The sequence below is a fragment of the Coenobita brevimanus genome, chromosome 68 (genome assembly GCF_032717465.1).
Source record: "Coenobita brevimanus isolate Jiangsu-jjx chromosome 68, ASM3271746v2, whole genome shotgun sequence".
Taxonomy (NCBI): Eukaryota; Metazoa; Arthropoda; class Malacostraca; order Decapoda; family Coenobitidae; genus Coenobita; species Coenobita brevimanus.
In genome coordinates, this window is record NC_137021.1 from 737,404 (window position 1) to 749,926 (window position 12,523).

The 12,523-nt window shown below is 43.3% G+C and overlaps 1 protein-coding gene across 1 annotated transcript; it reads left to right on the forward strand.

Moving 5' to 3' along the window:
• Positions 1 to 759: 759 nt before the first annotated feature.
• On the forward strand, positions 760 to 8,191 carry LOC145405796 (glutamate receptor 2-like). The gene is made up of 8 exons (XM_080277031.1): positions 760 to 906; positions 1,845 to 1,957; positions 2,842 to 2,951; positions 4,097 to 4,311; positions 5,440 to 5,604; positions 5,857 to 5,963; positions 7,458 to 7,600; positions 8,040 to 8,191. The coding sequence occupies exons 1-8, from the start codon at positions 760 to 762 to the stop codon at positions 8,189 to 8,191; spliced, it is 1,152 nt and encodes a 383-aa protein (XP_080133157.1).
• The last annotated feature ends 4,332 nt before the right edge of the window (positions 8,192 to 12,523 follow it).

Consider the following 12,523-nt stretch of genomic DNA (forward strand, 5'->3'; position numbering starts at 1 on the left):
CCTCGCGTCAACCCCAACTACTTCTGTGCCCACCTCATGCCGCCTCTTTGCCTACCTACAGTTTCGAGCTTGTGGAGTATCCGGTGGGGGGGAGGAAGCTGCCCAACGGAACTTGGACGGGGGGAATGGGGCTAGCTATGAGAGGGGTGAGTTGACACACACACACACACACACACACACACACACACACACACACACACACACGGAGGGTCATACGCTGGAGCCTGGGGTACATCAGTTAAAAGATGAATCAGGTACTCGTATCTTTCGTGTAGTGTGTTTAGGAAAAATATTGTGCCCCAGAGAGAGGAAGGCTTGTGATTAATGCCTATTGACTCTGCTAGGGCCAATAAGGAAGGCAATACTTGTAAATTTTTCTAAGTCCCAGCCTTCACTTGGGATACGATGTGCAAAAGTCTACGTTACATGATTCGTTAATTTTGACTAAAGACGCACACCCACATAACAAAGCTTTCAGTACGTGGGTGCGTGTTGCATGGTATACTTTCAGCTATCATCATCATCATCATCATCACCACCATCCTCCTCCTCCTCATCGCCATCATCATCATCATCATCACCACCATCCTCCTCCTCCTCAGCATCATCACCATTATCATCACCATCATCGTCATCTTAATCATCACCATTATCATACTGTACCACATTAATATAACTTCTCTCCCTTCCTGCTCTCTCTCTCTCTCTCTCTCTCTCTCTCTCTCTCTCTCTCTCTCTCTCTCTCACCAGGAGATCAACATGTCCTCCGTAGTCATGATCACAGCTGAGCGATACCACCTGGGCGACTTCAGCGACTTCGTATACATGGACGAGCACACATCAGCGTACTACAGGCCCTTCATCCAGTCTGACATCGCGGGATTCATTCGTCCTTTCGTCCTCACGGTAAGTACGGGCGCGAACACAAATTTCGATCCACCTTCTATAGTTCTTTCACCTTAACTCGGCCCAGATTTTCGTCTATCCAGTCAATTTTCGTAGTATTTTTTTTTTTTTACATTAACCTGGCCCAAATTTTCGTCTACTCATTTTCTTTAGTTCCTTCACCATGACTTGGCTCAAAATTTCGTTCACTGATCCACCCGGCTCAAAATTTCGTCATCCATCAACTTCGCCACAATATTCGTCAGTCGATCCACCTCCACTGTTCTCTTACCTTATTTTCGCCTATTTTTTCTTCTTCCATTGATCTATTTCCTCTAGTTCTTTCATCTCAACTTGGCCTAATTTTCGTTTAATGATTTATATTCTATTCTTAAACCTTAACCTGGCCTATTTTTTCCGCCTACTGATTTATATTCTACTGTTCTTCCACCTTATCTTGGCCCAGACTTGTTTACACCTTCAAGTTCTCAAAATAACTGGTTCTCTTATCTCTGTGTACCGTGTGTAGGTGTGGGTGTAGGTGTGGATGAGGCTGGTGGAAGTGTTTACGCCCATTTTATTGTCTGTCTGTCAATCTGTCTGTCTATTTATCTATTTATCTGCCTATCTATCTATCTAGTGTTACAAGAGTTCGGTGTGCGGTAATGGTGGAGACGTGAGTGTGTATTTTGGTGATATTAGTGAGTGTGTGTTTCTGACTGTTTATCTATTTATCTATCTATCTGTCTTTCTATCTATCTATCCATGTATCTATATTTATCTCTTCCCTGTGTGTGGTGAGGCAGGTGTGGGTGTGGATTCTGATGACGGTGGTTGGAGGATGACTGTCTCTTTGTCTATCCACCTGTATACCTCCCTAACTACATGTCTCTCTCCATCTAGCTATCAATCTATCCATGGATCTATCTTTATCAATTTCGTGTGCGATACTGGAGCAGGTGTGGGTGTCGATTCTGATGACGGTGGTGGGAGTGTTTGCGGCCTTCCTTCTGCTTCACTTCCTACAACAACGCTTCATGCTGCACCGCCCCCAACACCTCGCCTCCCCCAGGTATGTTCGGCCGCGTTCAATGATAAGGATACGCATATGGTTACGCAATCTCCTCTAGCGTTCACTGCTGCTTGATTGTGGGGTTATTTCACTCACTACCTGGTTCATTAATTTTACCTTCCTTTGTCATGGGATACAGTGATATATTTCGCCCACCCCAATTAGGTTTCTTTTACATTGAGTTGGACCAGATTTTCGCCCTTTTGCAGCGTATTCCACGTAGCTCATTGGCTGAGAAAGACAATGATATGGCTCTAAAATCTTTCAAAAGCATTTCTTCAAGACTAGCACCATATTCTGGTGTTAATTTCTTGTTGATGGACAGCACTCAGGATGGAGAGATGGCAGTTTTAGGCCGTTAGAGTAAAATAAGCATAGTAGTTGCCATAAATGGAGAGAAAAATCTTACCTTTTGAACTAGAGAGTATTCAACCACAGCATGTTTAGCGAAGCAAGATAAACATTAGGAAAGAAAAGGAAGGAATGTTCTTGGAGACAACGGGTGGGAAGGGGAAAGGAACGTAGAGGGGAAAGTGTATACGAGGAACACCAAACAAAGTGTCCGTATTAACCCATCAAGGAAATAAAATGGCCAGGCAGTAACAGGGAAAATATAAAAGGATGTCGCGATGGGCAGAGCACTCAGGTTGAAGCTCACTGTGGTCTAGGTTCCATACGTCGAGTCAAAGAGGTGGCCAGAGGCTTTTCTATCGTGTTAATGCTACCAGAGGAATAGGTCAGTCTCATGCTCTTAAATGCTTTGGACTAATGGTAGCCTTGCCTGGATGTCTTAGTTATAAAAAAAATATATATCTAGGTATCTCATCTACAACACAAAACCAACTCAACTCAGCACCAACACTAACCTGATTGCGGCGTTGCAGGAGCTGGTCAAGACGAAATGGCCAGACGGAGGAGGATCAACACCAGCAGAGTACAGGCGCCATTGCTGATTTAGCCGCTGCGTGGTCGGTGTGCGCCCTCCTGGCCCAGTGTGAGTCAGCGCCTGTGGGAGGGTGGTGTCAGAGCTGAGTGGTATATACAGCCAAATACAAGAGTTCGTTCGCCTATCCTGTCTTTATCACTACTGGAGAAAGAGAAGAGGAAAAAAAAAAAAAAACTGATCTACTTATTATTTATTTGTTTATATATATTTCCGCGTCCACACCAAATGCTTGCCGACGCGGGTGGGAGTGGATGGGAGTTTTGCATCATTATAACCCATACAAGTGGTCTCACTGGACGCGGGCTGGTGCGGACGAGAACTTCTATGGGTTACAGTTGTGCAGAACTCCCGCCCACGACTACCCACGCCAGGAAGTATTGGTGAGAACGGGGCTTTGCTTTGCTAGTTTGAAGCTTTGTTAAAACTGCATGAGAAACAGTTCGCGATGTCATTCTTACTCCTGTAGCCTAGAAAAACAGTTCGTAACCATCAATGCAATGAGTAGCCTAGTCCAGAGCTCCTACGATCCTGATGGGGCAAACAAGGGCTGATGGTGATGAATGAATAAGGTTACATATATAAACATACAAGGATTGCACCGTCATTTTCTTATAACTTGGGTTTTATACAGGCCACGAAAACTTTTAATTCTCTGTATACTTTAACTTGGCCTAAAACTGTTATCTCTCCGTCTTCAATGATGAGCTATAACAAGCGTGTAACACTAAGATATGATGCTAGTCCTGAAGGAGTGCTATGGAAAGGATGCAGAGCCGTAGTATAGTCTAATTCTACCATTAAGCTCCAGGAAATATGCTGCAAGAGGACGAAAACCACCGCCAAGTTAAGATGGATAACAATACCAACAATCAACATCAACCTACAGACAGTCAGGTAAAGGAAGCACAAGGGCTCACACTAGACTCCCCATAGTCCCTTGTCTGGTGGTCGTGCGCTTGGGTGAGAATGGGCTGTGGTTTATATACATGCTGCAGTTCGAGTCCTGGAGGTGACCACATATTTTTCTATCGTATGCAACGCCACCAGGGGAGTAGGTCGATTTCCTAGTCTTAAATATTCTGGACTACGGTCGCTTAACCTTAGATCTCTATGTCCTCTCTGAACAATAGGTGGCAAAATGGGGCTAGCAGTTAGTTTGTTACCATCTCCTAACTCTTGCTACTCCTCCCCAGCCGTGCCCTTGGAGACACCGCGCGGTGTGACGAAACTGCTGACGGGGTTGTGGCTGATGCTGTCTCTCATCCTGGCCACCGTGTACCGCTGCAACCTCAAGGCCATGCTCATCCTGCCCAAGATCACGCTGCCCTTCAACTCGCTGGAGGAACTGAACAATGCTGGCCTTCCTAATTGGATCCCTCACCATTCTCTCCTGTCACATGTGGCTTATGTAAGACTTCATTTTTAGGATCGTGTTGAGAGCTGTGTAGTACTTTCTCTCTAATCAAACACTGAACATTGTGAAGTCAGTACAGTTTCTCCTGGTAGACACGTCACTTTAACACCATGTAACACATTCACTCAGCATTTAACGCTTACTCACTTCCTTCCACGGTGAATGAAAAAATTTTACAAAAGCCTTGTACCGATCGTTCATGTTACACATCAGAGTAGATACTCGATGTAATGTAGGTGAATAATAGTTTGTCTCAAGCAGTTTGAACCCAGAGGTACAAAGACTAATATAAGACAAGATTTAACACAACTTCTCCTGAAGAGATCTAGGATCAGCTAGGATGCAATCAGGAATTAACGAAACAGGTCTGCTGACATCCTGCCATGTGGGTTATATTGGCTAAACACACATTGTGTCATCTATAGGACTGTCACATATTTACTAACCTAACCAAACGTAACGTGGAAGCTCCTGCTTCATATGCTGCCAAATTTGGCTGAATGCAATACAATAACAATTTAGTCAAAGAAATTACAAATAACTAATCATAAAGGAATTATATATCAACTTTACCAACTTTCGTGATCCTTAAAAAAACTCTTCAGACATCCTTCACTGTTTCCATAAAAGAAACTCATAAAAATAATGAGGAATATTTAAGTTACCCATATCAGATACAGTGAAAGCCCTCCGTATGTTATAGCCTGTTATCAGTCAGAACATAACATTCATACACTTTCGGGTTTGTCTATACTGAAGCGAAGAAACTGAATGAAGTCATATTTGAACTTCCTGCTCCCTGAGACATATCAGCAGGTTAATCAGTGACATACATAATTAATGTGGTAACAATAAGCAATGGCTCACTCAATTAAAGAACTTCACTCATTTTTGGCTAAAGGGAATTTACGTTAGGGAATTTAGCTTAAGGTAAATCTGAGTTAAGAAAGGAGGACAAAAGTTTCTAAGTCCTACTGCTCAGTGCCATAGTGTTGGTGATGATGATGATGAAGACGACTACTACTACGATGAAGACTGATGATGATGATGATGATGATGACAACTGTGATGATACTAATGGTCACAACTGTAATAATGATGATAACGATGTATTCCCCCCAGTACGCAGATCCTGGCAGCATATACGAACGCTTCAACCGCACTGTGTACAACTACGAGTGGGAGTACAGCATTCCGGTGGGCGTGAGGGGCTTCCTGGCTGGCAAACACGTACTCAGCGCCCCTCGGACCTCCCTCCTTCAGATCACCGCCAGCCACTACTCCAAGGTACCGCTGAGGGTGACCTCGTAGTAACCTAATCTACTAACTATTACTACTGTACTACTGCTGCTGCTGCTACCACTACTACCACTAATGTTACAGTTGTTGCTGCTACTACTATTATTGTCACTGTTGCTACTACCACTACTTTTACTGTTGCTGCTGCTACTACTGCTGCTACTATTACTATTACAGCTACTACTGTTACTACTACTAGTACTACTACTGCTCCTACTACTACTATTACTACCATTACAGACAGGGCAGTGTTTGACCTACATCATGGACGGCGGCTATCTCAAGAACACTCCCAACCTGATCATGTTCCCCAGAGGCTCACCGCTCCGAGAAAAGCTGAATTTTGTGTAAGTGTCGGTGGCCGAGTGGTTAATACAGCTATATTCTTCTCGCTATAACTTGGTCTAGATTTTCGTTCTTTTCCAGTTTATTTCACGTCGCTTGGTAAAAGACAATGCTGCGACTCTACCTCCTTTCCATAGCTCTTCTTCGTGACTTACATCATATCACCTCGCTCGGTAAATGAAAAAGTCAATACTACGGCTCTACATCCTTCCCATAGCACTTCTTCGTGACTAACCACAGATCGCCTCGCTCAATAACAGGAAAAGACAATACCACGGCTTTGCATCCTTTTCAGAGCACTTCTTCGTGACTAATATCATATTCCAGTGTTAATTCATTGTTATAACTCTGCATTCAAGATAGAGAGATAGCAGCCTTAGACCAAGTTAGTGTAAAAAGAGTATAGTGCTGTTTTAGTAGTGTATCTGTCATGTGTTCCAATATATAACAACTTTTGCCACATCTTTAGTGCTGTGAATTGGGGAAACTCACGAATGATTCTTTAAATGGTAATATTTCTGTCACTAACGAAGGGAGTAATAGCAAAAAAGTGCATAAAAAGTTGGCACATGTGGAAGACCAGCTATATGAGCATTATAATGATGTTATATTTTGTCACAAAACTGTAAAAAAAAAGGAATTAACACTGAAATATGCTGTTAGTTATCAGTGTCGTAGTCAGGTCTTTAAAAATGGAGAGAGAGGGGCAAGGTGGGGCCAAGTCCTAATGGGAGGGGGCAAGGTGGGGCAAGTTCTAATGGTGGGGCAAGGTAGGGCCAAGTTCTAATGGGGGGGGGCGCAAGGGGGCCAAGTTCTAATGGTGGGGCAAGGTAGGGCCAAGTTCTAATGGGGAGGGCAAGTGGGGCCAAGTCCTAATATGGGAAGGACAAGGTGGGGCCAAGGTCTAATGGAAGGGGGGGACTGCTACATATATATTTTGCACACATAAACAAACAGAAATTTTAAATGGAAAGCGAGCAGTGGAGGAGCCAAGAATCTGACTAAGGAGGGGGGGGGGGGCTCGGGTCCCCACAAGCCCTCCTGTACCTACGCCGCTGCTAGTCATGAAGAAGTGCAATGGAAAGGAGGCAGAATCATAATACTGCCTTGTTCTGTCACTGAGCTGCAGGAAATAGCAACGAACGTACGAATATCCCTTCCATGGACAATATATTATCGTAAACACGCGATAGCACGTTTACTCTAACTTGATAAAAGATCCTAAATCCATTCAAGCTCAGGAGATGGCCAGGTGTGGTCAGATAGCAGGGTAGATTTCACCAGTAACCAAGAAGATTCATTCCTACCTCATAATTAAAGCTGAATCTCATATAAACAACGACTGAGTATTTACATTTTTGTGATGGCCCAGTTACGTCGCATGAAAACACACACACACACACACACACACACACACACACACACACACACACACACACACACACACACACACACAAATATATAATCACGCCAAACTTCCCTTCCAGCATCAACAGCCTCCGTGAGTTCGGCATCTTCGACCAAATGTACAAGGAGCAGGTGTCCAACGCCAGCGAGTGTCTCAAGCCCATCAAGCCGGAGTCTGGACGTGCCCTTGAGCTGGGGGACTTCTATGGCGTGTTCTCCATTTATGCTGGTGGTGAGGAGGGAGAGGGAGAGCGAGAGCGAGAGGGAGAGGCAGGAGAGGAAGGGGAGGAAGCAAAGAAAAGGAAGGGATTGAAGGTAGAAGTGGTGAAGAGGGAAGGAAAAGAATGAATGGGACGGAGGAGTGAAAGGGCAGGTAGGAAGAGATAGATGAGAGAGAGAGAGAGAGAGAGGAATGGGGGAGTGGGGGGGGAAAGCCAATGTTTCCTTAATAGCTAAATTCTTTCTCTTATGCCTAGATAATTTTTGAGGGTTGAAAATTCTCCCTGGGATCAATTCTCGTTAATGTTGTTGTTGTTGATGATGATGATGATGATGATGATGATGATGATGATGATGATGATGATGATAATAATAATGATGATGTTGATGATGATGATGTTGATGATAATTATGATGATGATGATGTTACCTGCCTCCGTCCCCTCCGTCAGGTGTTGTAGTGGCGGTGGGGTGCTTCCTGCTGGAGCTCCTGCTGGGGAAGGCATCAGACCAGGGGGGGCCGCCACCACACCAACACCATCCCCCACACCCCCGCCCTTATGACCTCAACAACAACAACAACAACAATCAACGCAAGGAGTAGGATCTGAAGAACAAGAAAGGCAAGAACAAGAAGAAAAAAACGAAGAGGAACAAGAACAACAACATCATCAACAACAACAACAACAATAACAATAGCAGCAACGGAGGCAACATCAATTATTCATCAATAAACATGACCTGCAACAACAACAACAACAACAACAACAGCAGGATCAATCAACGCAGAGTAGGGTCCGCATTCTCGTCAGTTGAGGAAGCTCCATAACACCTTTTCCTAAGCGATTTATTTTGCTTATTACACTTTACTGTCCTCTTCTGTGTTGCATAAATCCCCTCAACATCGCCATCCTCTGCACAAATAACGTAAGAAAAAAAAAATCTAGGGAGCCTCCTTGACCTACGAGATTGCGAACCTAAATCTTCAATAAGAACAACAACAAAAATGATCAGAGAAAGGAATATTGCATGACGATATTTCTCGCCCTCAGATCTCTTCAAAAATACTCCTCCTGCATGACAGTTACCCATATAATACTTCTCAATGTCCGTCTGTCTGCCTGTTTGTCTGTCTGTCTCTCCACTACGCACGTCCAGGTTTCATGCACCAGTGTTGAATATTTGAAATGGCCAGACTTAGGTTAAGTTCTCTCTCTCTCTCTCTCTCTCTCTCTCTCTCTCTCTCTCTCTCTCTCTCTCTCTCTCTTTGTGGACCTAACCTCACCCCATCCTAGGGTGGGAAAAGAGGTCTGGATGATGATGACGATGACGACGGTGATAATGATGACGAAGACGATCAAGATGATGATGATGACGATAAAAATGATGATGAAAATGAAGAAGGAGACGATGATGATGATGATGATGATGATGATAGCCCACAGACAGGCCACAGAGACCATAATTAACAGCATACGTATTTTTTTTTTTGGGGGGGAGGGGGACGCAGCCTTTCCCCCCTACCCCTCCCCCCAAATACTATTCCCTATTAAGATAAATGAAGATAGATGGCTGAAGTTTTGATGGTCCACAGACAAAGGCAAAGATGATGAATTGATGCCACAGAAAGTATAATAGGAAGGTTTGGCGAAGGTTCCAGTGCAAATGATGATGATGATGATGATGAAGATGATGGTGGTGATGGTGGTGGTGGTGATATGATAATGATAATGGTGGTGGCAGGGATGGTGGTGACATGATGATGATGATGACGAATATAATGATGATGATTCTTATTCACTATCATCATCATCATCATCACTACATACCTTCAAAACAACAATACGAATCACAGAAATGAGTTGGTCTGTATGCTGTATCACGCCAATAAAAATTAACTTGCTCCCAAATGATCCTAACATGGTCCCTTCATAGCCACATGTTTTCATAACCCACATATAATAATACCTACATAAGCAATACCTTTATGATTATTACCTGTTCGTTTAGAAGTTATATTGTCATGAGTAATTAATGAGATGGAGGTATGGTGTGCACAGGTATATGAGAGCGAAGGTGTGAGTTGGGGAGAGGGCCGCCTGAGGGTGAAGGACAGGGTGACATGGAGGTGATTCGTTTTGGCAATAGATAGATAGATAAATAGACAGATAGATAGATAGACAGAGATAGATATATATTACGCTCAAGACTAATACTTTCATAACTCTCAAAGAAACAGTATTGTCAGACGTAAGGTGGAATAGAGTACTAGAGTTCTCTCGACCATGAGTGGGGTAATAACTGATACTTTTACTTCCTTAACTAATAACTATAACTCGGTAGGTTCTGATGATAAGTGTTACTGTAAGGATTTATTTAACGTGCGTGTTATCGCTGTCACACCACATACTTTCATATCTCACACTATCACACCACACTGCCACACCACACACAGCCAAACTAAACACCGCCACACCACAAACTACTACAACACACACTGGCACACCACACACTACCACACCACACACTGCCACAACACACACTACCACACCACACACACTGCGACAACACACTTTCACACTACGCAATGAAGATTATTTGGAAGAGAGAAACAAGGAAGTAAAAGGCAGAAATTGAGGAGATGCAGCAGGTCTCCACACAGCGTCACCAGCGTAGACAGGACAAGTGGAAAGCAGCACAGTCATTGCACAGGAAGGGTAAATGTCAAATTCTTCACGTCGTTCTTTTAAGTGTACCATGAGAAAGGTTGACTTAGCTCTGTTCAGTCATCATCATCATCACCACCACCACCACCACCAACACCAACACCACTATCATCACCCCGCCTCATCCCCCGGCCGTGGGTGGGGTGAGGTAGGGTGGAGAAAGAAAAAAAAGAGATAAATGACACTGGGTACACTCATTAACAGCATGGCCAATAAAATGAGCCACACACTCATTCATTCACCAATCTAGCTCATGGAATCCTCGCAAACAGCAAGGCGAAATGTCAAAACCCCCATGTTTTTTTTCTTTTCGCTTTTTTTTTTTTTATTCGGAGTGTACCCTGAGTAAGTGCATTTCTCTGCGTTTACCATCTATATAAAAAAAAACGAGGAAAAAAAAATACCCCAGCTCTCTAATGCTGAGGGTAACTCTAGTATTCTCTTACAGTTTACGCATGATTTTTTTCCATAATTTTTCTGTTTCTATTTCGAGTTACAGGCAGAGGGGAAAATCCTGTCGCCTTTCCCATTTTTCCCTCCATGAACTTTGTAAATCTGTGTGGTAAATTATGAACAATTTACACTGATGACATTGACTACAGATCAGTGTTACTACAGTTTATTCACATTAGCTTGGATCAGATTTTCGTCCTTCAGTTGCTTATTTCACGTAGCTCAGAAAACGACAATGGTATGGCTCTGCATCCCTTCCATTGCACCTCTAACTAGATAGGGGAAAACAGAGGTAGGAAGAAACACGGAAATAGCAAGAAGAGAGGCGGGAGAGAAGAGAAGAAGGAAATATCAAGGAGAGGTGGGAGGGAGGAGAAGAAGAAGGAATATTGAGAAGAGAGGTGGGAAAGAGGAGAAGAAGAGGAGTGAAGTGGAGTACGTTTTATGAGAAGAGAGAGAGAGAGAGAGAGAGAGAGAGAGAGAGAGAGTTTCTCAAAATTATATAAAATTGCCAGGAGGAAGCAAGAGGGATTTTTCGAACTGGGGGTGTTAGGTATGGCCCTCCTTAACCCCTTCACTACAAGAGGGACGCCTTCAAGTGGTGGCAGTGATGCGGCCTGGCGGAGGGGCTGCCTGGTTATACATTATGTCCCATCATCCCCTCTCTATCCCCCCGACAGAAGGATGGTGGACGGCAAAAGGGCAGCTTTGGTTTGTAATTCACTCGGGCCACGTAAAAAAAAAAAAAAAAAAAAATGGGGCTGCAATTACTACTACTACTACTACTACTTGTACTTCTACTACTACCACTACTACTTCAACCACCAACAACACTACTTATGCTACTACTACTGCTAGAACCACCATGAACTCTACTTACGCAACAAACACCACTACTATTACTACTACAAGTCTCCCCTCAGCTTCATCAATTCGCCTGCTCTGATCTAATAAAAAAAAAAAAAAAACTTATAAATGTCCTAGACGATTTTTTTGAGAAGGCCGTTTCGTGGTGAAGGCTGTAATGAAGGATGTATCTAACTCTTAGGCTTAAAAAAATGTAAAGAAAATCGTGTGGAAATAGGAAAATAAATAAATAAATAAATAAAAGTGAGTCCTCAGACTGAAGTGGTTAATAAAGTCATCATATGGGTTCTTCAAGAGGTTAATTCCTTCGTTCTAACAACATTATTTTTTATTTTATTATTGCTGTCTCAAGTCGATTTTATTCTCCTTCACTGACTTATTTTTTCTTATCTTCTTTTTTTTTTAACCGAAGGGGTTAAATACAGCCTTCCTTAACCCCTTCACTACGAAAGGTCGGTTCGTAACTTGAGTAAAATCGTCTGGAGGCAGCTAGAAAAACGACGTCATGGGACTGATGGGGTTAAAGCCAAATAGGGAAACTAAATCCCTAACTGAGAGATGCTAAGGAGTCCCCTAAGGCCACGAGAACACGGACACGTCATCCTCACACACGCTGTACCTAACTCAAAAAAGATAAAGAAAAAATGCCGGCCAATCAAAAAATCACACTCAATCAAGCTCCGGCCACAACCCACCACGCAAGAACCATTGCTTTACTTACTCCAGCCTGACATTTCCAAATACTTACATATTTTTCAGAATCGAATGTAAAATGGGCGGGAACTTTTTCGGATTAGGGTCCGTACTTATAGAGGATTTTAACTGTCTGAGAGGGTAATAAAAATATCCACGAAACTCTGCCTTATTGTACTTCCCCCTCCCCCCATAAT

Bases quoted from the DNA above. Each gene is read 5' to 3' on its own strand.
- LOC145405796 (XM_080277031.1), top strand. From the start codon at position 760: ATGTCCTCCGTAGTCATGATCACAGCTGAGCGATACCACCTGGGCGAC. The intron at 5,605-5,856 runs GTACCGCTGAGG...CTACCATTACAG, and splicing joins CCGCCAGCCACTACTCCAAG to ACAGGGCAGTGTTTGACCTA. The intron at 5,964-7,457 runs GTAAGTGTCGGT...CAGCATCAACAG, and splicing joins CGAGAAAAGCTGAATTTTGT to CCTCCGTGAGTTCGGCATCT.